At 41.3% G+C, this 26,294-nt stretch overlaps 1 protein-coding gene across 5 annotated transcripts in view; it reads left to right on the top strand.

The window, feature by feature from the left end:
• Nucleotides 1–26,294, top strand: part of Gria2 (glutamate ionotropic receptor AMPA type subunit 2) — a 148,820-nt gene that overhangs the window by 50,963 nt on the left and 71,563 nt on the right. For all 5 annotated transcript variants that reach the window (XM_023723638.1, XM_023723639.1, XM_004638708.2 and 2 more), the window contains one exon: nucleotides 24,043–24,282. In XM_023723638.1, the coding sequence (XP_023579406.1) occupies nucleotides 24,043–24,282 (240 nt within the window). The remainder of the gene's footprint in view (nucleotides 1–24,042; nucleotides 24,283–26,294) is intronic.

The raw sequence follows: 26,294 nt of genomic DNA, 5'->3' as shown, positions 1-26,294 counted from the left end.
GAGACAGAGAGAAATATGAGCTCATCAGGCATATCTGAAGGAGGGGGTTAAGTTTTATCTCAAAAAGAGCACATTATTTTCTATGAGTAATATGAGCCCTACATGATCAGACCTATAATTAAAATGAAGAATATAAAAGAAATTACCATAATTAATGTGGTATTTTTAAGTACTGATTTATTTATAATAAAGAATTATAAATGCATCAATGTCTATTGAGTTTAAATTAAAACCTCAACAGGTAAAAAATCCATTTAATCATCATTTATTCAGTAGATATATGTATTATGGTTTTGCCAGTTTTAATACAGGAATAAAACTTTATAATGTCTTTGCTTTATTTAGTATATTCCATTATTTCTATTCTCTGAACTTCATTTCACATATATTTGAAAATATTCTCCTATAGTTTTCACTGTTACCTTTCATTTCAAGAGTTCTTAGAGATTAAGACCGCTTTTAAGGCAAATGAACATGCTTGCCTGTACTCTCTTGAGAAAACCAGCCAAACTTCACATGCAAAATTCAAGCAAGATTTGTTTTATTACTTTGTAATTTTATAATACAATCAAATAGGTATTAGATATGACTTTTTCCAGTTGTAAAAGATCTGTCAAATCTATTTTTTAAATTAATTTCCATTCTTGGATGATGATGGTGAGCACTTCTCTTACTTTATTTTTTTGTAGAGGTAGAAGTGCAATCTAGGGCTTCATACCTGCTGGCCAGGTACTAAGCCACTGAGCTACCACCCAGCCCTGGGGAACTTTTCCATGTTATAGTACCAGCACGATATTTTATTCATCAAATGTAAATACATTGAAATTTAGCAAAAAAATAAAAAATAAATACCAGATTTCTAAAGAGAAATAGGCTCAGATTTCTATAACACAGGAACACTTTAGCTTTGATTGTCTTAACAGCTTTCACTTGCAGTGTCCCAGAATGAACTTGGTAAGAAAGCACTTGTGATTCTACCAAGGTAGGAGTTGGAGATCTCTTGCTTCTGCATGACAAGGAGGCCGGGTCAGGGAGAGGTCTAATTAAGGCATCGCCATTTAGCTCTAACACAGCCTGCTTGTTACCTTACTGAGAACCGAAACAGCTAATTAGGACAGCGCAAGTGGCACACATCTTTCTGGGTTTGGAGAGTTTGGCGATTATATTTGATAGGGTGTGCTTTCCCTTCTGTGTCTGACCCTCAGTAACTTTCACCTGACTTTTAGCAAGATCTGATCTCTGAACCAGCATTGTTCATTGAATATATAAGAGCAGGCATGTAGCTTTTGTAGCAAATGAATTTCTGCCCAGTTTGTACTTGGGAAGTAAGATACTACTGAATGAGGGTATAGTTCAGAGGTAGAGCACACGGCTAGCATATGGGGGCCCTCCACTCAATCTCTACCACAACAAACACACACAGATGTTCTAATAAGGTACGAGATGCCTTATGTCCAGCCCACTGCTGTATGTCTCCAGGAAGCTAGGATATCAAGTTTGGTGCTTACTGTTTCTACAAATTTCGTTATATTTTTACTAACCATTTTTTTTTTTTTTTTTTTTTTTTTTTTGTACTGGGATAGAATACAGGACCTTGTCCATACTACCACGTGTTCTATTATGTCTCAAATTTAGTGTGTTTCATTTTAAAAATCATATATCATTTTCTTTAAGATTATGTCTCTTGGGGCTGGGGAGATGGCTCAGTAGAATAAGCACTTCCCTGGCAAGTGCAAGGGTCTGAGTTCAATCCTTGGTTCTGCCAAAAAAAAAAAAAAAAATCAAAAACAAAAAAACCCCATTATGTCTCTTGTACACTTTTCTAAATATGTCAGGGCGTATGCACAGGAGTGACGTTACTGGTGCATACATCCTTAACCCTCTAGGATCATGCTAAGCTGTTCTCCAGAATAACTACCCATTGCACGTGCTTGTAATCAGTGCATGAGCTCTGTTTGGCTAGGTTATCAACTTTTTTTCTCTTTTTCCAGTACCAGGGATTCAGCTTGGAACCTCATGCTTGTCAAGCAGGCTTATGCTGCTGAGCTATCCCCCGGCCAGGTTATCAATTCCTGGTGTTATCAAACTTTTCACTTTTAATTATTTATGCATTAGAATTGCCTTGATTCTTTTTTTGTTTGTTTGTTTTTTAGTACTGAAGATTGAACTCAGGACTTTGCCCTTGCCAGGCAGGTGCTTATGCCACTGAGCTATATCCTGGCCCTACTTTGATCCTTGTAAAGGAGAGCTTCTTTGATTTTCAGGGTACTTGAATATCTTTTCAGTTTCCATAAGCCTCTTGAGTCCCACATTTTGTATTTGTTCAGTGTCATTCTTCATTTTCATTAGGTTATATTTTACTTTGTAGCTTATAGCTGTTTATATAATTAGGAATCTGATCTAACTTCACTTACACTGAGTGCCAGTGTTTCAGTCAATATTCTGCTTTGCCTTTGTCTTTTTTTCAGAGTAACTTTGTCATACAGATTTTCATCAAATATTTTACAATGGTTGACTTCAGACATAATTTCCTTTATTGTGATTTTTTTGTGTGTGTCTTGCTTAAGAATTTTTTCTGTTTTTAATCCATGAAGATTGCATAATCTCCTCTAAAAGGCTTTCATGTTTAGATTTGCCTTGTAACACATGTGCACTTTCCTCTCTCTGTGGCTAATTGCCTCAGAAGCCTCTCCATGAAGACGCTTCATGTTTACGACCCTGGTGTGGGGCAGGGTTTCTCATTCATGTCTGTGTCTGTTCCCGGGTACCATGTGCTGCACGGGTCCGGCTGCTGCCAGTTTCTCCGCTCTTCTCGGGCCAGGCCTCTTTTTCTCTATTTTCGCTCCTTCTGAATGGGGATTGGCTGATGACTGTGGCTTTGATCTGCTGACGCAGCTTCAGCCATGTGTTAGATGAACGTGCCTGAGCTTTATACTTATGGGAATTAAGGCTTCAGCGTGAAGCATCGGAGCAAACGTCCACATTTACTGAGTGACCACAGTCAAGGTTTGAATCCGTATCTGCTCAACTTTGTATGTCTACTAATTTTATTGTCATCTTCCAGATTTTAAGAGAAGGATAAGTAAGCTACATCTGGCTCTTCCAAAGTATAAGACCTTTTAAAAATTTCTATCTAGTTTTATTTCTTTTTACTTTATAGATGTATGAAGGTGGTTCTTATTATTAATTACCCTTTCTGATGATATTACATGATTTGCCTAAATAGCTAGTATTGCCAATAATATTTGTAGTTGGTGTGTTTATGATTTAAAGGATGGTATTTTGAAATGAGTAACTTTTACATGTCTTGTCAGTTATCATGAAAGCATTTCGAAAATTTTCTTAGAAATTCCTTTCTCCGCAATAATGGGCAACTTATTACCTCATCACTTACTGAGGTGGTAAAAAATTATTAGACTTAGTCTTGGTTAGGTTTTGACTTTGCTGTTTGAGAGTTTAATAAGTTAGAATGGTTTTGACACAACGTAAGTGCTGACTAGGTGCCAGCTCATACTACAGATTCTTTCAAATACTTGAAATCTTTACGATATTGAGTCTTCCCATTCAAGAAAATAGCGAATTTGTTTATGTCTTTCATAACATCTTCCAATTATCTTCGTATTTTCCTGTACTCATATTGGATTTTACTGTTGGGGACAATTTTAGTAGTCTCATTTGTATTGTATCTTAGCAGACAAATTGTGATGATTTAGGTTGAAATTCTTTTGCTCTACCTTGTCTTTCAGGTGTTGGTCTTTCTGTCTTCCTGCAGCATCTTCCCGTGTGCCCAGCACATGTGCAGCCCTTGTGCGTGCTTGATGCTGCTGCCACTTCTCTCTGGCCCGTCTTTGCCTCTTTTTTTGGATGTCATGCCCTGCACCTAGTGCGGGCTCTGTGAAAGCCATTTTATTGTGTGACTCTTTCCCAAGTTTGATATATGAATTTTTATTAATTTTAAGACAATTTAAGCCATCGATATTGCCTGCCCCCAAGTCCATCTGTTATGTGCTGAGAGAGCTCCTCTAGTTGTCTCAGGAGATCCATCTCTGCTGGCTTTCTTGTCACCCAACGTTGAACAGATCCACTGGAGTTTTACGAGCTACACAGATTCTTTCTCAGAATATTTTTCTTTCAGTGTTAGTGGAACATCTTCTAGTTTCTTATTTCTTGCTTGTATTTTCAGTATCTTCTATTCACTTTCCAAATATGTACAATATTTATTTTACATTGTGCAAATGAAATGTGATTTTAGTGTTCTTTCATACCTGTTGATCCCTGCTGTCATTGTCTTGTTTTCTGTAGGCAGATTTGTTTGTGCTTCGTATCCCTCTTTTTAAAGGTTGGAGATCATTTGGGTTTTCCTATTCTGTTGGAACCCTAATGAGCTTGGATTAGGGGTACATTTGTTGCAAAGAGCATACATGTTTATTTATTTAGTGATGGTGGAGCTCAACTCAAAATTACTTTCAGTTAATTTTCCAGCTTGAATAATGCCGGCAAATAACTTGGAAATGCAAACCCGGTCAGTTTTGTGGGCCATCGTTATGACTTTTCTGCATTCTCTATTCTACCTAGAGCAAAGTCAACTGAAAACTGCTAATTTTCTTGGTCCCCTGGCCTTCTCAGCATGCATCTCTTCCCTACCTCGTCCTGCCTCTCACGTCCCTGGCCTTCCCGGTATGCATCTCTTCCCGGCCTGGTCCTGCCTCTCATACTTGGCCTGTCTTGCCCTCCCACCTTGAGCTGTGGTGGGAACCATGCAGGCTAGGTCTGTTCCACTTCTGCTTTTCCCACAATACCTGGTTCTTTTAGGGATATCAGAATTGCTCTGTTTATACTTTATGTTATTATTTATTAATTTGATTTAATTTTCTTTTTATTCTGGGGATTGAATTCCTGGCCCTTTGCATGCAAAGTATGAGCTTGAATTTTCAGCTATCAGCCCATCTTGGCCTTGCATATTTTGTATTCTTTTTTAAAATTTTTTATTCATTTTAATGAGACAAGAAGATAAAATAGCAATGAAACAGTTTCAAAACAGGTTAGTAGGGCAGTTACAATAATTAATACATTGCATATTGTTATCTTCTTAGTAGTTAATTTGTTAAGCAATGGCCATGACTCATCCGATGGCTGACACTGATAGAAGATCCACAAAGTGCTGTACATGGTTCCGGGGTAAATTCTGAGGGTATTTTACTGACCTTATCAAATAACAGAAATCATGTTTTTAATTATATAGGTCTTGCTTTAACTTGGTCTTAGCCATCCAGCAGAAAAATATAACCACAAGGTATAAAAAGTAAAGCTATATTAGTATGTGAAACTGTAAAAGGCTCAAGTTGACAACTTCAGACAATTGCCAGTTGTGCTGGTAACTCACTACTATTACGGACTATTGGACTCTATTAGGTTATTTCACTGAATTCAAGTACCTACAGTATTTGGACTGGCATCAAGTATGAAAAGATCCCTTAAAGACATCTCCAAATATAGCTTCTCTGACAGCAATGGAACATCCATCTCTGACAAAACAAAACAAAAAAGGGGGGTGTAAATAAAGGATCATTCTGTAATGAAAAAATATGTATATACAAGATAGGATAGATATACAGCTACTTTCTCTTAGTTCAATGAGAAGAAAGGTTTGTATTAATAGTAAGGTATCATGTCTACATCTTGTCCTCTATATTTTGAATTCTTTTCAAAATTCAGGAGAGTTATACTGACATATTTCTCATTTAATAAGTGAATTGACTGTTGGAAACAAGGGAAAGTTTCTCTAATCTACTCTGTGCCCACAGCTATGGCATTTTCAACCCCTAGTGATGTTATGGACATTTTGATGGTGCTTGATATTCTGCATTTTTGCATGAAGACTCACTTTTTGTACTTTGCAATTTTTGGCCTTCTTGGTGATGCATGATTGTCTTCCACTTTTGACTAGATATTTAGGGGATGTTGAAACAAAACCAGCCCACTGAGCAGAAGCAGAAGTAAAGTGGATACTGCTAACGTGAGATGAAAATGTTGAAAAGCCTTCTGCTTCCCTTAAAAAAATGTGTTTGTTTCCGACGTCCCCCAACCGCTGCAGCTGCACTGCAGACCCAGGTGGGAAGTGGCAGAAGGTGAAGGGGATCTTCACTGCATCCGCGCTGAGAAGGCAGAGCTAATTTTGTTCATAGTAGAAGATTTCTGGTTAGGAGTGTTCTAAAACTTGCTACAACATTAAAAGGCCAATCCGACCGTTGGCTCTTTTTAAACAACATAATTTAATTTTTTTCCTTGAAAATTTTGCAGAATAACCAGGATATAAGATAATGTGTTTATGTGGAAAAAAGATAGCTTAGGTTTAGCACTTGATCATTGCCAAAGCAAACAAAGTTGTATGAGTCTATCAGAGACCCCTAAGCACTGTGGTTAGGAGAATTAAGTCACATGTTGTAACTGTCAAAAAATAGCCAATTCAGAAGACTTCACTCAGTATTGTTGTGCAGATTGGGATTGTATTAACCCACTTTTCCATGACAGCCCACTTCATTTCATATGGGATACAGAGATATGGATGACAGTGTGTCAGTAGAACTCATGGTTTTTCAAGGGCCCAAGCTAACTTTATACAAATCCTGACCTGCATTTACCAAGTTACTCTAGAATGACTTTCTGTGACACTCTAAGAGAAAAGTCCCAGTGGGGATGGGGGGATGGAATCTACACATCATAAATATGTGTAGATAACATTTCTAGGTGCTTTTTTTTTTTTAGCTATTTGTGAATGTAACATAGAGTGACATGAAAGTCTAAATGTGTGCATTACACACACATTAGATCTCTATGTTAAGAACATGCGTAGAAAATAATTTTAAATAAAAGGTTGGAGAGAATTTTCTTCTTTAGTGACTTAGTATATGTCACTCCTGTGGAATTCATTTCTCTTTAATTAAAATATGTTTCCCAGATTTTCTTTTGTGACATTTTCTAGCAATTTCCAGACTGCCTGGGTTCAAATTCAAACTATATTACCTATTTGTGTGAAACTGGGAAACACTTAATATTTCTGTATATTGGATATTGGAAAGGGTAAATTACTCAAAATATGCAGGCTGTTAAAAGTTCTGGGTCATATTTTTTATTTAAGTAGTATAGTTATTAATATTTAATACAGAATGATGGCTGTGTAGAGTTCACTGGATTACTTGCTAAAATTTTTTTGCATTCAATTAATGTGGAGATTCTGGTCATACAATATAGCCGCAATAATGGGTCATGCATCATATCCATTTCCTCCAAGAGAAATTTCATTGTATGAAAATGCTATGTAGTTCCCAAAATAATTGATCAAAATCCTTGCAAGGTACTGCCTCCTTGAATTTGATCCATTTTGCTTAATAATTTTTGCAAGCATGAAAGTTATTGGGTAGAAGTAGGTCATGCATACTCATAAATAGAATTGCCCCTTCATTATGATGGGTTATGGACATTTCATAAGATAAACCTTCGTAAACTGCCAGCTTAAGCAGCTACCTCATCCCTTTGCCATATTTCCTTAGGAGCACCTATTCCAAACAATGGGGAAGAATCACATCCACGCGATCATGCAGAAGTGTGCCTTGGCGCTCTTCACTTTGGTTTAGTTTTACTTTATTTGGTTCTTGCCGATAACAGAACTGTTATCATCCTCGTGGAAGTACAGTGTGTGCATAACTTTATTCTTGGGAGTTCTAAAATCTAAACATACTCTTTAATTGTTTGAGAAATTCTTTCAGAAGCTGTGGCTCTCCTAGCTGGCTGTCCTCACATTGTCTCTTAGGCAATTCGCAGTGATGTAGCAGTCACGGCAGAGGCAGGAAGCCAAACCACGTAGTCCAGACTCCAGCACGGAGGGCTTTTCCACTCTGTCCTCTCACCAGTTACATTCATGTCAGACACCTTGACACTGTCCACCCTGCATGCGCCTCTGTGACTTGTAGACACAATTATATGTGTTCTGCAGGACAAGGAATGCCCTCATCTAACTATCTCTGAAATGATGACTTTAATTGAGTCCCTGTGTGCTTTTGCTCCATGATCACAGACAGTTAAGACAACAGGCGCTGCAAGCACAAAACACATGATGTTAATATTTTCCCTCATAGTTGGCTAGTGTTGACTCCTTTTGTTTTCCTTTGCTTTGTTTCACATGGCAAGAAGCAGCCACCGCGCTGCAGCTGTCCACGTGGCTGCTGTGCTTTCCCTCCCCAAGTGCCTCCTTCTCAGCCAATGAGGTTCTGTCCCCTCCCTTTCCTCTCTCTGCAGCTTTGCACCACTTGGAATCACGGAATTGTTGCTGGGATATTTGTTGTTTTCTTTTCCTTCTAAGCCTGACTCCGTCTGTGATGGTGCAGTGAAAATAGGGTATGAATAGTTATGGAACCATATCGATAATGACTACTGATATTATGAAAGCTTTGTTAAATTTTCTTCCATTTTTCATCCACTGTGGATCACACAGTACAATAAAGCAGTGAGCTGGAACAATTATTCATATAATGCACAGGCTTTTAAAAAAACAATCTGCTATGAGAAAGGATGAATTATGGGCTGTGTAAAATATTTTAATTACATACACTGATCACATGCAAGAGACAATTTCTCGAGTTTCATTGCATCGATTCCATATTAATGGTATATTTCACAATTTATTTCTTTAAGAAATATAGTAGAAATATGAAAGTTAGAAGTGCTTTTTCAAATAGAAAGATCCAAAAGTGAGTTAAATGAATTTCTTCAAAAAATAATGACTTTTTCAAATAGCTCTGAGAATTAATCAGGAAGCTCATAGAACTTGTAAGAGAATTCAGTAAGATCTCTAGGCACACGGCCATCATTTGCAAGTCCATGGTCTTCCTAAGGATCAGCACTGTTTAAAATAGAAAATCTACAGTGAAAGTGGACAATATGAAAAAGAGAAAGAACCAAAGACTGTAGTAAATGTGCAGACAATAGTGCAAAATGACTGAGTCATCAAAATTCTTTATCAGAAGAGACAGATCACAAAGTTAATGTTCTAAGTTATACATTTTACCAACTAGTTGGTTTTGTGGTCTACTCCTAACCAAAACTGGACAGAGCAACATAAAAGTGAAGCAACAGGCCAGAAAACCGCAAGAGCACCAGGAGCAAGGTCCTTCGCGAGTATCTCACGGTGATGATTTGGGCACTGGTTTTACAGAATGAGGCTGAAGGACATAGTGAAATTTATCTTGTGGTAAAACTTGTGCCTAAGCAAACTAATATCAAACTTACAAGGTTGAGAAGTTGAATCTCTAGTGTGGAAACAAATCAGTAGGTCCCCAAACCACAGTATCAATATTTAAAAAATTAATTGTTAAGGGACAAGTATAAAAGCAAATCAAAGGGTTCCAAAGCGTTATGTAGCATAAGCAGTTCTCATTACACGAAACAGTCACGGTGAGGGATTAATTCTTAGTGTTAAAGATGAGTAATTTAGTTATATGTCACTATGAACAAATTTGAAATGAGGCAAAAATGAGATTTATATGTAAATACAAAGAATATTAAAAAGGAAGATTTAAATGACAATGTATAGTATAATTGTATGTAAAATATCAATGCAGACAGTGCAGGGAATCATACAATGGTGAATGTTTTGTACTAATAGTTTTGAAAATTCGTATTTTCATGCTTACAATTAAAAAAACCTAGCACAACCACTCACAGAATAATATAGGGAGCCTGCGGCCAAGGCCTTATGCTCCCTCCTGACTTCCCCTAAGTGTCACCTTACAAAATTACAAAGCTTCTTTCCAGAATTAAAATCCTTGATGGTTTGAAAGCATTAAAAATTTTAAAGTGGTTAATAGCTGACAACCATTAAGAATAGTGGCTACTCTCACAAATCTGTAATACTTTATTATCGAGACAAAAATGAAATGCCATTTTTACTCATCAGATTAGTACAAAGTACAAGGATAAAGCTATCTACCGTGAATGAAAAGTAGCACAATATTTGAGTATATTGCATCTTACCTTTTGGGTGACAACGTGGATAGTGTGTCTGGGTGACACTTCGGTATCACAGATAACATTTGAATAAGCATAACATTCAAATGAGCAGTTCTTCATATAATAATCCGTGTTAGGGCTGCCCAGATAGCGCATCGGATTAAAGCGCCTGTTCGGGCAGACTCAGGGACTGGTATTCCATCCCCAGCGTGCCGGGCTGGTCCCGCCCTGCAGGATGCGCCGGCAGGGCGGCTGAGACTGGGATGGTGGCACGCTTATGATCCCAGTACTTGGGAAGCTTAAATCAGGAGAATCACTCTGAGTCGGCCGCGCCTAGTGAGAGCCTGTAGACGCTGTGCTGAACACTAACAGTAATGACTTCTGTCTTACAGGAGCAGCGCGTAGAAAGGTATGCACAACTGCCAACATGGCTCTTGTGGCCTTGTGTGTAAGAGCAAAAGGTTCTGTGGATCAGGCGATCTGTCAGTTAGGTCAAGTTGGTGAAATCATGTGGCATCCAAACCAGGAAACACCGGGCCATGGCTGACAGGGGCACATTGCCTCGCCTCAGGACATCACGCAGTAATTTTTCTCTGTTCTCATCAGTTAAACAAAAACAAGCAAGGCCTACACTTAGCTCCGACCACAAGAGCACAGGTGTTCCTGTGGCTCTTAGCACAGGGTACTTCTGAAAGGCCAAGTTGTAAGGACTGTACTCCTTAAATGTGCATAGTCATTATTTGTATCACTGTGAGGTTACAAGCATGTAATTATATTATTAAAATGAGTGTGAAACCCTAACTAAGGGCTGGGGAGATGGCTGAGTGGTCTAAGCACCCGCCTGGCAAGCTCAAGGACCTGAGTTCGATTCCTAGTACTGCATGCCTTGGCAGCCCTGGAACCCTGGGTGCCCTGTGCTGGCCACTGAAACCGGGTGTGGTGGCGCATGCCTGTCATCCCCACACCGGGGAGGTGAGGACAGCAGGATCACTACAAGTCCAAGCTGCCTAGCAAGACCCTGTACCAGACACATAGGTGATTACAAGACCCGGAAGTTTCTCATCCTGCAGTGAGACAACTGATTGCATACCATTAGTTCTAAATGTGTTCATCTTATTTCATATCTTCTTTGCTAATCACCATATAATAATTGGACATCTGTCATGGAGTAAACGGTGACTCTTCAGTGTGTGCTTACAGCATGCACGGACCAAACTGAGGTGATTTGCACTTTCTGCAACTCCTTGTGCCTTCTTCACGTCTGGAACGCTCAGGGCGCTCTGTTGGTTCCTCACAGAGCACGTGACCAGCTCTCCTGTCCGCACTCCCCTTGCCTGTGCAGAGCACTGGGGCTCAGCCTTCTGAGTTCTTGGATTTTAGCCATGAATTCCAGTAAAAGCTGCCTCTGTGTGCCTCCCCCTTCAAGTTCTCTCGCTCACTTTGAACACCCTCACCCTATCCTTTTTATTTTAATAGGTAAGTAGATGTTAAGAAAGAAAATGAAGAGAACCACTCTGCACCTGAGGCTGAACAAGCAACACAATGTCTTAGCAACAGGATTAGAGAACAATGCTGCCCAGGGGATCTTGTTGCTCGTGTTGCACTGTGTTTGGCAGGACGTCCAGCCTCCCCCACCTCCTTCCTTCTCACCCTTCTCACCCATTACTCGCCATTTTCTACTTTTAGTTAAAGTAGTTTGGCTTCCACACATGACAAAGAACTGGCACCAGAATTTTTTTAAAAACTAGAGATGTGGATATATCAAATGAAAATGTTCTCCAACCCAAAGAAAGACATCCCAGTGGGAAGGCAACCTGTGAAATAGGAGAAAATACTTTTCAACTGTTCTTGTAAAGGTTGAATAACAAGAAAATAGAAGGAACTCAAAAAATAAAAATTACCACAGCAACAAAAATCCATTGAAAATGAGGAAATTATGTGAAGAGACCTTTTCACAATTAGAAAAACAAATGGCTCTTTTTGAGGAGCGAGGTTTACAGGGCGGCAGTTGAGCCTCTCGCACTGTGGAGCCAAGCACTGGGGCCCCCGGCAAGCACGCATTGTAACTTGACCAGCATTCCATGCTCCCAGTGTGTGCGAATCCACTCAGCCAGATTCTCCAATTCCTTGGAGATTTAGGGATGGAAGTTAATGGTTCACAACACTGTGCAGCGCATCCACATGACTTTTCATTTGGTGACATTCAATAAGCTCTTCATTTCAAAAAGCAATCTCTGTGGCTTAAAATAAAAACTGCAGAGCTCATGTGGTAGTGCATGCCTGTAACCCCAGCATTTGAGAGGTTGAGGCAGCAAATCACCTTGTGTTCAAGGTCATCCTGGGCTATCTAGTGAGTCCCTATCTCAAAAAGACTAAAATAAGAGAAAATAAAATAATGTAGCATGTAGACAAAGACTCCCTCACTTACCCTCAAATTGGAAGAGCTGAACCACCCTGTGACAGCTACAGACAGGCTTCAAGCCACTGAGCGCAAGCGGGTTATCAGGCGAGGCTTGTGGACATCCAAACAAGAAAGAATGGAGTTCTGTCTTTGTTCCTGTGTGTCATTCAAAGAAAAAAATATTTTAAGTATAAATCTTTAAACATATTTTGAATGAATCTCTTAAAAATTAACCTGTCATAAATATATAAATATTTATAATCTTCTAATCTGTTTTTAGTAAGAATAAAGCTGTTCAGTCTTGTATGTTATAATGACCATCAGACATGAAATTAGACTGATTTTAAGGCACCAAGATTGAGAGTGGTTATAATGAAGAAGAAAGGAAGAAGAAGAAAAAAGAGAAGGAAGAGAAGAAGGAGAGGAGGAGGAGGAGGAGAAGGAGGAGGAGGAGGAGGAGCATAGAACAATTTAGGAGACAACAGGATAAGGGAAAAGAGAAGAGAAGAAATACAAAGTTAAGAAAGGAGAAATACAAGAGGGCCCAGCCCCTCTTGCTGACCATGGTAAATTTAGTGCCCGACCTGGACCGCACCTCACATGCCCACTGTGTGTGAGCAAGCGCGTGTTGGACCGTTATCATGCACTACCTGACAGTTTCCAGGATTTCTCTCTTTGATATTCAGCCACTCAGGCCCACATTTGTGCTCAGTGGGTCGTTTGAGGGTGCCGAGACCTTTGAAATCTGCGACTTGCCAGAAGCACACGGCTGGCTGGTGTCACCGCCAGATTGGAGGTCAGGCCTGCAGACACCCACTCAGCCCCCCTCCCACCAGGACACGGCGTGCCTAGGAATTTCGCAGCACTTGAGGCAGGCAAGGATTTGCGAGGACAGAACCATGTGTATGCATGACAAGGAAATACACGTCCAATGGGCGAAGAAAGCGACACATCTCCAGTGAAGTACATTTCATGTAACTGGTGGTGATTTTCCTTCTCTTGTGTGCATGGAGCCCATCATTAAAATTCACACAAGAGTTACTGCCTATTACAGCTCGTCCTACTGCTGCCTGCCACCTCAGGTGATGGATGAACCTAGAATAAATATTATAGATTTTTAACGCGGGGTGTAATATGGGCAACGGCTATAAACTTATGACACTTCACCCCACTCAGCACACATCATAGAAGGTCAGGAAGGAAAATATTTGTGAGAAAGAAAAATATATTGTTGCAACTTCATAGCCCTCACACTGAGTGATGCCACTGCATCCCATTTGATATTTGCATAAAAATGGGATCAAAATGTACATGAAGATGTGATTTATCATCACTGTAAGATGTGTGGCGTGGCTGTGGGGAAAGCAAGCAGCGAGGTAGCTCCTAGCAAGCGCTCTCCAGCGCACGACAAGTGTTCCTCACGCTTTGGGGTCATGTGGCCTGGCCTTCCCCAGCTCTGCGCTCAGTGGAGACATCAGCAACAGTGCAGGGCTCAGGGAACGGGACCAGCAGACCATGGAAGGGCTTTAAAGAGGAGAGTTTCTAGAAGATTCCGACCTCACCGCCTCAGTGGAAACGAAGGTCTCTGGTTCCTACATAAACATTAAAGTCGGGGCCAGCAAGAGAGCGCAGCAGACTAAAGCGCTTGCTTAGGCAAGCACAGGGACCTTGGTTCATTCTCTGCACCGCACACCATGCCACTTCCACCCACAGGGCAGGCTGAGCTGGCCACAGAGTCCTGGCGTAGAGACACATGCCTATAATCCCAGTGCTGGGGAGGCTGAAAACAGGAGGATCATTAGGAGTCCAAGCTTCATAGTGAGACCTTGTAACAACCATCTACATTTTTTAAAAAAGAAAGTCAGCCCTATTAATGGAAAGTAGATAGTTTAGCTCCATTTCACTGTAAGAACAGAATGTCTTATTGACCTACATTTTCTAAGAATAATGGAATTACCACTCTATTTTTAACACACTCCCAACCTCTTCCACAAGAGCTGATGCTGTAGGGACCACATATTACAAGTGTACATCTACATGAATAAACGTGGTTTATGATGCAAACAGAAATCATGAATTTTGAGAATTTGGAGGCTACGTTGATGGTAGAAAGTATAGATAAGACATGTGTTCAAGAGAGGGTCCCTCTTCAGGGACAACCCCAGTCACACTGTGAATCAGGAAGTTTATAGGCTGGTGACCTCGTCTCTCTTGATAGTAGCTTTTCTGTGTGTTAACATCTTAGTAAAACATCACTCACATCTCAGAGGTTATTGCCTCCTAGTAAGAACAATTTTATTTTTATGATGAAAACTAATTGGCAGCTCTGACCCCAGCAGCCTGAAGGTGGAGGCTGCATGATAACAAGGCCAAGCCCAGTTTGGGATACTTTGTGACCACCAGTCCACCAGGCCTGGAAAGAGAATAACAGATAAAAACCTAGCTGACCAATTTTCTTGGTAATTTTAAAGTAAGCTAATTATTTTGCAACATGACAGTAAAAGAGGAAAACAGTTATTAGAGGATAACATAAATATCTCAATAAATGTAATTTTTCACAAGGACTTGTTTTATACTTATATTAATCAGTTGGTTCTGATTATATATTTATTTATCAAATATGTGACAATATGCTTATAAAATTTATATTCTAGATTTTAGAGAACATGAAAATCATTATGCTCGGATTGTTGTTAGTGGATCACCTATTTAACAATTTTTGTTTTCTGAAGCAGTTTCCTCTGTATGGCTTTTCTAGCAGATTACTCATGTAAGGCAGACAGGCTAGAAATCAATCTCTAAATTGATTACTAAATTAAATTGATTACTAAATTAAAGGAACTAAATTAAAAACTGAGACTTGAGATCAGAGGCTTCCTAACAGGTCGCCTGGAGAGGACGGGTAGAGCTTCCAATCTGGCTGTTCATCTTCTGTCCTACTCTAGTTCCTGCCCTCACAGAGGCCATAAAATCAACACACACACACACACACACACACACACACACACACACACACACGTGCACACTGCAATTCAGGCCCTGAGTGAGGTAAGTAGGATGTCCTTCATGGGAAAAATGATAACTTTAGGTTATCATTTGTTTATTAAGTAAGCATTTATCATTTACTTCCTGTGTGCTAAGTAATTGTTAGGCACAGACAGAAGGAGATGGACGGATGGATGGATAGATAGACGGATAAAGAGAAAGATAGAAAGATAGATAGATAGTAGATAGATAGACAGACAGACAGATAGATAATAGGTAATTGGCACTTCATTTTCTAGCTTCATTTCACTTAGAGTTTAACAGTAAGACTAGACAACCAGGGATGGATAGGCTGAAGTATAGCTCTCTGTGGAGGGGTATGTAATTTGGACCTCACAGAGCAGGTTAGGCTGAGCAACGGCTGCTGCGCATCTCGTTCTCTGAGCAGCGACAGACCTGGACAGCCCGAAGCAGGAGGGTGATTGTGGCCCTGATAGGGAAGAGATTTATTACACAGAGGCTACTGCAGCAATTCAATCAATAAATGTTTAAAGGCTGTATCTAGGCAGCATCAGCCAAGCTGAGTAGCACAGATTGGAAAGGCTGTAGTTTGTATGCCAGAGATAAAAGAAGAGAAGAAGTTGAGAGTGTTTCTTAATGTTTTTGAGCCTGAAAGATGGGCTCAGTCACAACTTAAGAGTATTTGTTTCCTGAGGGTGGTAAGGGCTAGGCTAGAGGAAAATATGAGCCAAATTGCAAGGAGTGGTTAATAGTTGATATCCCTGGATTGAAATGTGGGGTGGCATTTGTTTCATGAATAATTTATTGAGAGACTACTATGGCTGGTACCCTGTACCTCAGAACCTGGCATGGGACTGGACTCAGCACACACAGGGTTTTATTTGCCCTGCCTTGTCAAATTGTGGGCAGGGTTTGGGTTACAGGAATTGGAGGCTGTGAAGGGACAGGGGAGGGAAGAGGTAATAAATCACACAACTAAAGATATTTTCAGGTCTTCACAATGAAGACAGACACAGGGACCGGCATTCGATCCCTGGTGTTTAATGCCAGCCCTGCCCCTTGGGTGTGCTGAGATAGCGATTGAGACTGGGCGTGGTGGCACACACCTGTAATCCCAGAACTTGGGAGGCTGAACACAGGAGGATCACTACAAGTCTGATCTGTGTAATGAGACCCTTTAGACCCTGTACGAAATACAAAAAGAGAAAATGAGGACAGGGTAATGAAATGACAAGTGTGTACACATAGGATTTATAGTCAGACCACTGTGAGGAGGTGACTGAAATGGAGAAAGCAGTGGTAGTTCCTGTTGAACGCCCTGACCGTGCTTACGGGTTGAGAGGCTGTCAAAACAGACACATTATCAACCGTTCTTGCTGTACCACTTTGTGGATAACTAAGGATCTCAAGCCCCTTGTGGTCTGGACGGTCTTCTCTGCACTAGGAAGTAAATACCCTTTACACTACACTCCCACTCTCCCACCTTTGTAGGTCACTCCTACATTAAAACTTCCACACTTCCAGTATTTCTTCTTTTCCCTTAGCTGGTAACCTGGTTTCTTGTCTCACTGAGAAATAGAAGCCATCAGAAAAGAATTTTCATGCCACCTGCCTGCCTATCTGTATCTTCGCTGCCACAGTAATTGCTCAATTTTTTTGTTGTAATTGCAGTACTTTTACTTCATTCTTAGACCATTGGCTTTTGCCTGTTGGAAAGTTTTCCAGCATCTCTTGTTGTTGTGTTAGCCTTTTTTTTTTTTAAAGCTTCATGTCAGCATAAACATGCTTTAATTTCTCCTATGTTAAAAAGAATAAAAAATTGACTCCAAAAACAAGAAAAAGAAATGTGGGGTGGAAGTGTTTCCTGAGGACCTCAGCAGGACTCAGGCAGTGTTATTCACAGCTTCTGTTTTTCTTCATCCTCCAGTCCCATGGCGTGGTAGGTGGGTCACGTGGCTGTCTTGTTTGTGATAGTGTGCTGAGCAGGGAGGACCATGAGAATGACTCCGGTCAAGGTCCAGCAGACAGTGAGAAAACCAAGACCCCAGTCCAGGTTTGTTCCTGGTGAGGCTTTTAGTTCAGACTTTCCACACCTGGGGCGGTAACACCTAAGACCCTTAAATGCAAAACAGCTTCTCTGTGACACTTCTATTAATGACTAATGTACACATTTTTAATAGGCTTTTTTTTTTTCGTAAATTTCTCATTTGTTTTATTCAAGAAAGGTCACTGTTGAAATGAGTGAAGAATTCTGTATCTTAATAAAAATCATGGTAATCAGGTAATTGTTGCAAAATTTGGTGGAAATACCTTGTTGTCAAATTAGTATTATACAGTGAATTTATACTAATCATTTCCCTAGTAAATGAAAGGGTAAAAAATAAGCACCTGGCATGGTGGTGAAAGGCGGAGAAATACCTGAACCGAAAGGGGGGCTTGAACCTGTGAAGGGGCAGGAGATTGAAATCAGATGAAAACGTGATTGCAAGACAAGCCCTCAGAAAAGGACTTTCATATGGTGTGTGTTTTCGGAAGGTGGTGAGAGTGGAAGTTGAAAGCAGAAAGGAGAAGGAGCTTGTAGCTGGCATGTCGGTGCCTGCAGGAGACCCAAGGCAGATGAAGACGCAGACAGTGGATGCACAGTGAGGCTGCCCTCTCCACACAGGCAGGAAATGTGTCCGCTGTGTCTACTATTGGCCTAATACCTAGAAGAAAGCGTAGTAGGCTCTTCACATTGCTTGGTTGACAAGGTGCGAATGAAGCAGAACCAATTGCGTCTGGCGGTACAGCGTGCACAGGGCGAGGAGGAGCAGCAGGCTCATCGTCCTGTAATGCCGGCTCAGGCCCTTGTGCTTGCAGGGAAGCACTTATTCCACAAGCCATCTCCCCGGCCCTGATAATTGCAGTAGCAAGAACGTGATGACCAGGCAAAGGAAGAACCCAAGGAAGGCCTGTCAGAGTGAGAACTGCAGTCCTGTCGTCTCAGTTTTTATGCCATTAGTTGGAATTATGTTGAATTAGAAGACAATGACTTTCTCTTTGGAGACAATGACGGGCAGCGAGAGATGAGAGATAAGAGAGTGCCCAAGAACATGTAGAGCATGTGTTACGCTGGGTCACTGTCTAACCCGAACCAGAGTGTCACCGCATAGACCATTTAGGACATGTATTATGTTGGTGAAAGTAGTTAGTGGAGGTGACATGGAAGATGATGACATGCACAAAATTGGAATTTGACTTTGTCGAGAGGGAGGAAACCACTAGCGCATAAAATGTAAGAAGACAAAACAATTGGAAGACAAATCTTTGGAGGATTCTAGCAAATTTGAGAAGCAGAAAAGAGGAGGCAGTGAAAGGTCATTAGGAGGAGAGAAAATGTACCAAGATGGTAGGGTTTTGTTCGGCATCCATGTGGAAGTGGAAGGAATTAGCAGAGAACAGAAATAGTAGTGGTGGAAAGGGAAGGGACATTTGTCAGGGTGTTAACTAACAGATTCAGGGAAGTTAAGAAAGTTAAACTTGAGAAAGTGATCATTGGATGTGATGGCTAGATTGCCCTTCTCAAATGCTAGGGGAATTTCAATATAAATCTGTGGAAATACAGGACAGCTTCATGACAGAAGTTCCATAATGCCCGTGAGAGGCAGTCTCCCTGTGGCACTGTACTCTGATGTCCCTGTTCCTCAACAATGGCACCTTCACCAGGCACTACAACCTGCCAAGGGGCGAGTGGCATTTTTGCTTATGAAGCAACCCGTGTTGTTTTGTTGAAGTTATTGGTGACTTATAAATACAAAATATGTAAAATAAAAAATCATGCCCACGATTTTCCTTTCCACTAAATCACCACGCAAAGTTCTCCGGACTGTGTCGTGTCTGCTACATTAGCAGCACCAGTGAGCAGGATGACCCAGGAGGAGAGGAAGCTTCAGATGCACCGTCAGCACTGTTATTGGCTGATCCCATCTGGGCTGATAATAAAAAATGAAACAATCAGCATGTTGCTTACACCCAGGAGATTATCATTTCTGCTGCTTGACCTAAAGTGTTTGCAGAAGGACTTGCCTTTGCTGAGTTTTCAAAGTTGTTATTAAATATTTAATTCCAGTAGAACTTAGGAAGAGCATCTTAGCAACTCCTTGGCAATCAGGTTTGAATTTCAAGTCATCAATGCAATTGTAATACTCATCAGCCTAATCATTTCAGAACCTCATGCCACTGTTTTGCAGCATAACTATGAGCAGGAAGTTGGAGGGCAAACAGGCTGTCAGTTCCTTCCTCTGCCTGCAATGCCAACTGTCTGTAGGAGTCTGGGATTGCTTAACTCATTTTAGAACATTGTCTTTGCAATTAATTTCAGTTTCTCACATAATAATTTGAATATTCTCAGTAGCAATAAACCTACTTTCTTTAAAGGATGGATTGAAATTAGAGGAAAATGGATTTACATTTTTTTTTTTCTGTGTTTTAGGGAAGGGCCTACAGGGTGTTCAGGGTCTCAATGCTAAATTGGACTCATAGTGATCTGCCTGTTTACAGCCTCCCAAGAGCTGGGATTATGGCACATGCTACCATGCCAAGTCTCAATTGCTGTCTCAGCATGCCCGAGGCGCAGGCGTGGCATGGCAGGCCTGGGGATCAAACCCACGTCCCTGCGCTTGCTTGCAGGAGCTTTAATCCACTGAGCTATTTGGCTGGCCCTGGATCTACACTTTGAAGCCATCCCTGGGAAGTGGACTATGTGGGGAAATGAGAGGAGCAGTTCCACTTCTAATCAAATGAGGGATCAGTCCAAAGCAGTGCAACGCATCAGCATGACTTTAGTGTGGACCGTGTCAGCAGGCCCCCGTACCTGTGCTAGCGTGGCGGGGCATGAAGATTACTGCAGACAGACTCAGATGTGTGGGGTAGGCGGGCCCTATCCTCCTAGCACACGGGACAACAGAGCGCCTCAGGGCTCTGTGACTCCTGGTTAAAAATATCACTGCATTTGCATCATACTTGGGCACAGGACTGTGGTGGCCTGAGTACAGTGGGGAATGTGGACAATGTTGACGAAAAGACTCTCATGTGTGATAAAAATTGCTTGGGAAAAATACTCAGAGAAACAATGGCTGTTGGCCAAGGAATGCTTGCATCTATGCCACAAACCCCTGAAAAATGAGGAAAGGGGTCTCAGGGAACCAGGGGCTGCTGGGAGAGGAGGGACACAGCTATGGAATAACGTTCACTGGAGAAGGAGCCAGACAGCCTGGAAAATCAAGGCCAACTGAGGTAACTGTAATTCTTTGGAAGTGCATATGGTTTAAAATCATCTATACTCTCAAGCCAGCATTTGCAGAAGCTTGCAATGACCAAGGGGTCCTTTGACGCCCATGCTGGGCCCTAAACCAAGTAGGAGATGGAACGTGGGCTTCCTTCTTAAGGTCATCTGTGCATTCAGACAGTGGCATTTGCTGTCAGGCACTCTGCTGCTGTCTAGGCTGCTGTTGCCATCACAGAAGTCACTTCATTCGGGAAGGAAGAGGCATTGCTAATAAATCCTGCTGTGCGAGATTATTGGGGACTGTGGCTCATGTGCCAGCACTTTACAGGAAATGGGAAAATTGGACGAAGAAATTTATGGCAGCTCTCACTTTGCACATGTCAGACTTTGGTTATCTTAGATAGCAGAGTTAAGAGAAATCTGAGTAAATTTAGGATTTAAGATACACATGTAGCCAATATTTCTATACAAATTAAAAATCATGACAGGGTTTCCCTAGAAGGGCTTTGCCAATGAAAGCTTTTTGTGACTGTGGAATTAGTGGACATACCCAGCAAGTAGAAGGTGTGTCCGACTTCTGTACAAAGAGAAGAACAAAAGTGTGGAGACAAGTAGGTGACAGCTGTCTCATTGTGTCATGACATTTTATGTTAAGATTGAAGTTGAGTTAAAAATCCATCCAGTTGTACCACATCTTTTTCATCCATTCCTCAGGTGATGGGCATTTTGTTTGTTTTCAAGATTTGGCTATCACAAATTTTGCTGCTATAAACATAGGTGCACATATATCACTATGATGTTATGTTTTCATTTCTTTTGGGAAAATTCCCAGTAGGAGGATAGCTGGATCGAATGGGATTTCCAGTCCTAGTTTTTTTAAGGAGTCTCCACACTGATTTCCATAATGGAAAGATTTGTACCAATAGTGTTTGGACAGGATGTCATCTCTGCATCTTGTACTATGAAGACAACAATATGCAATGTATTAATTATTGTAACTGTCCTACTAACCTGTTTTGAATCTCTCATTGCTATTTGTTTCTCAATAAAATTAATAAAACAATCCCATCCAGTTGTGTCTTAGTTACATCAGCACGTCTTGAAGAACAGTTGGGGTGGAATAACTGGCATGTCACACAGAAATGGCCTGGATATTCCAGAAACTTCTCTGACAATGACAAAAGTTGGTTCAATTCCAGAGAATAGCTAAAGGAAAATGGAAATGTCTTATGAAAAGGACATTCATGGGAATAGTTAATCTTGATTTTCATTCAATTCATTCATATAAAAGTCACTAAAATCTTGCTGTTTATTTATTGTTTATCAAATTTGTTATTACAGTTTGCATGTATTTTAGCAATATTCTTATTATAAAACAAATCTCTTTTTCTATAAACTGTTTTGTGAAGGAAATAAAATTAAATAAGGTAGTATTGGTCTTATATTTCAAATATGATTAAGAAGGTTGGCATCATATTTTGGTTACATTTTATTATGGGGTAGCAGGTTTCCATTTTATGGGATGAAATGACTCCAAAGATGGAAAATTACCATGTATTCATTCATTCAAAACCATCTGATTGACCTGTACTAGTGGTTTTAGGGTCGTGGCTTAGAAGACCTTTGGAGATGGTCAGTCTTGGCCTAAGTAACTGTAACTTCAGAGAGGGAGAGAGGGTAGGAGAAAGTGAGAGAAAGAGAGAGAGAGAGAGAGAGAGAGAGAGAGAGAGAGAGAGAGAGAGAGCCAGAACCAGACAGAGAGAGACAGAGACAGAGACAGAGACAGAGACAGAGACAGAGAGACAAAGACAGAGACAGAGAGCCAGAGACAGAGAGAGAGGGATGGGGAGAGAGAGACAGACAGAGACAGAGAGACAGACAGAGACAGAGAGAGAGACAGAGACATAAAGACAAACAGAGACAGAGACAAACAGCAGAGAGACAGAATAACAAATTTATGTTTTAGAATGTCATTCTGCTTAATGGCTGTCATTCTGGTGAACGAAATGGAAGGTCAATCAGTTGAGGAGAAACAGCAATTCAACAGCTGACTAGGTACTCCACTAATCTATTTTTAAGTGTAGTGTGACCCATTAGTTAGAGTGTGTGGAATTTAAATGCCTAGATTTGAATAAATCTATCACTTGCTAGCTGTGTGATTTGGGTAAGTTACTTCATCTCTTTATATGTCAATTTGCCTTCCTTTTTCCTCCCTCCCTCCCTTCCTCCCTCCCTCCCTCCCTTCCTTCCTTCCTTCTTTCTGGTACAGGGAATGTAACTCAGGACCCTGTGCTTGTCAGGCAGGTGCTGCACCACTGAGGTGTATCCCAGCTGTATGTGCCAATTTCCTCATCAGTGATTTGGGAATAATAATAGTTTCTCCTTCAAGGGCTGTCACTGAAAAGAAATGAGTTAGCATATTGGAGGACACGGGAGGCACATTCCAAGCACAAGGTATTTATCCTGTCCATGGCCTAGGGTGGCCAGGTGGTTCCCACACAAAGAGGACCACATTTGAGTGTATACTTGTATTATCCAAGCACAGCTGAACAGCAGACAGGTTTCGTGGAGGAGCAAGCTGAGTGTCCCTGCCAGGCACTGAACTAGACTCACCAGAAGAGAGCGAAGGCTTGTGCCATAGGTGGACAGCCTTGAATATAATGTAAAGCCTTCGTTAAATGGTAGTCCTTAGCCGAACTGTTCACTGATAGTCCTCTTCCCTGTGTACGGGGCCATCCAGGCTCATTTAGGTCCGTGGGCAAGAGTCATCCTGGGGATCCTGAGCTTCATCTCACTGCTGCTTGGCTGCTGGGACATGTGCAGGAAATGCCTCTTTTTGGCGCTTGCGTTTGCGACTCACACGCGGCCCGCTCTCCCTGCAGAGAGGTTTGCTCAGCATCAGAGCTCTCTGGAAGCACACTGGCGTAATATAAGGCCTTGAGATACAGTCCAGCTTTGAGCAAGCATCAGACTTTGTAGGGAATGAGTTCTATGAATGTGCACAAATCTTAGGAAACTGCAGTTTGTTCTTCTAACTAATTATTTTTTACTCCTACATTTTTATGAACCTGCCCCAAGTATGTTTATGCTTTTGCAGCTTGTTGAGCCATCACTTAAGTATTTTCTTGTGACCAGAATTATAACATTTCATGCGCTGTAATTCTGTGGGTAGCTCCCATAATGCTAAGTGAATAAATGCTTATAGTTTCTAATAGATTCTCAAGATGAATTTAGTATTTCATTCAATCTGTTCATGATTTTGTATTTTGCAGGGGATAATGTTTCACCCAAGTCCCTGTGATTACAAGCAAGATAGAATGACAGATAGAATGACTTAACGTTTCTGTTTTCTCTATCCTTCCAGTCTGCTCCCAGTTTTCGAGAGGCGTCTATGCGATTTTTGGGTTCTATGACAAGAAGTCCGTCAACACCATCACATCCTTCTGCGGCACACTGCACGTCTCCTTCATCACCCCCAGCTTCCCCACAGACGGCACGCACCCCTTCGTGATTCAGATGCGGCCCGACCTCAAGGGAGCACTGCTGAGCCTCATCGAGTACTACCAGTGGGACAAGTTCGCGTACCTCTACGACAGCGACAGAGGTGAGTGACAGGACCCCTGCCTCTCTGTGATCAGCCAAAATGGAGCCTCGAAGTCAGAGTTTAGGGGTTTTGTAAAGTTGTGAATGTGTGCAGAGGGCCAAAGATCATTTGGCTCAATGTCGGTACGCAAGTGCATGATGCCGTGTGAGAACAGGGTGACGTATGCGAAGGAAATAGCCCAACCAAGTGGTCTGCGTGTGACTTACGGAGAGAATTTCTTATTGCAACACCCAGGTGTGCAGTTGTAGCACACAAAGAAATTTCGGGCATCAATAGTGAGGACTTAAGGACAATTATATTAGTAGCCCAAGGAGAACGAATGGCTTGTGTAAAATGCACATAAATACATTGACAAGAATGTTTATAGTAATTTACAGTTATTGTATACTGCTGGATGCAGGAGCTATTTTATTATTCTTGCATGAAAATTGCACCTCTGAGTCTCAGAGAAGTTCTGGGGTTGCTTCTGATCAACTTGTGTGTAGTGTAGCCCAGACACAGGCCCCTGATACCAGGCCCATGTTTCTGATACAATTCTGTGGGATAATTTATGATAAAATACTTTTCTATAGGATGCCAGACTTGACTTATTAGACTGAGCTCTGTGTGTGTGTGTGTGTGTTACCTCTTGATTTTTCACATTTCTTGTTTGAAGTCAATAGGAGCGGGCTTGCTTGACTTTCATGACATAAAGTGCAGATGTTCTTGACCATTCCTGGATTCACACTTGGGCATCTGCGGGTCTGTAAGCCCCTTAAGTGATAAGAACCATGTTCTGAGACTGTCCCCAGGGAGAATATCCCCCAACAAGGTTGCCAGTGCAGCTCAGTCCCACACCGAGTGTCCTTCAGTAGCTTGCTCTCTGGAATACCTGAAGGTACAAATGGAATCTAGAAGGCTATTTTGCACAAATAGGGCATCTTGTTACCCACAAAGGCAGACAAGAAGAAATCCAGCCCTATCAGCTGTCCATTGATCAGTTTGTTGTCTTTGGCTGCAGCAAGATGGAGTCCAGAGTGCTCCAGATAGGTGTCTGCCCTCTGCGTTGTCCCCCGGCAGTAACGCTGGGTGACCCACAGTCGGCACTCCTCAGTGGGAGGAAATCCCTGTGCCAGCAGCGTCTGAGAAGGGAGCTTCGCTATGCCCACAGGGAATGAAGAGGGGGAACAGGAACATGCACACTGAACATGAATCCCAATGTACTGGATGATCCGGATGCACACGTCTTACTGACATGATGAAAGGGCTTAAGAAACTGAGCTGATTAAGTTATTTTTAGTCCTTGCTCTTGTTAATTGTTCTTTTTAAATTTTTTTTTAGTAGCACATGTTTGTAGTGCATGATGCTTAAGTTCATCTGCAGTTGAGTGAATACTCAACACATCTTAATTCTTTTCTTTTCTTCCCCTCCTCTCTCCATTGTCCTTTTTCTCCCTGGCTCTAGGACATTTACCCCATTCATTCTGAAGTTCATTTATTGTTTTGTTTTACTGAAGCTAGTTTGGAGTCTGGGATATTTTAATGTCCTTTCTGCCCTCTCACCTTGCTGGTGTGATTTCTGTCACTGCATGTGTAGTGTTTCCAGTTGCCCTTACTCACATTGCCATCTCTGCCCCAGTGACCATGTGCTCCTCCCTTCTCTCTCACATTAAACGAGGCTTGCTTTAGTTCATTTTTGTACCAAGCAACCAGAGCTATCATTTAATTTCTTTTGACAATTTCAGTCCCTTTCTTAAAGCACTTCACTGGCTTCACATAGGATGAGGATGAAATAAAAATTCTTAGCATGGATCTAGTGCCTGGCTCCTGCTAAATTCTCTGGTGCATTCTGCTGTCTTCGTTACTCAGGCTAAATCCATTTGACCTTTCTCTTTGTCAGATGGGCCAAACTCTTTCACCTCGGATGTCTGTGGCATATCTCAAGTTCTCATTCCTTCTTGACATCTGGTTTACATATCACTTCCTCAGAGATGGTTTTGACAATTCTCTCTCTGTCTCTATGTCTCTGTCTCT

This window comes from Octodon degus, unplaced genomic scaffold (genome assembly GCF_000260255.1).
Source record: "Octodon degus isolate 3935 unplaced genomic scaffold, OctDeg1.0 scaffold00101, whole genome shotgun sequence".
NCBI classification, from domain to species: domain Eukaryota; kingdom Metazoa; phylum Chordata; class Mammalia; order Rodentia; family Octodontidae; genus Octodon; species Octodon degus.
The sequence above is the reverse complement of the archived record's forward strand: the minus strand, read 5'-3'. Positions and strand labels throughout refer to the sequence as shown.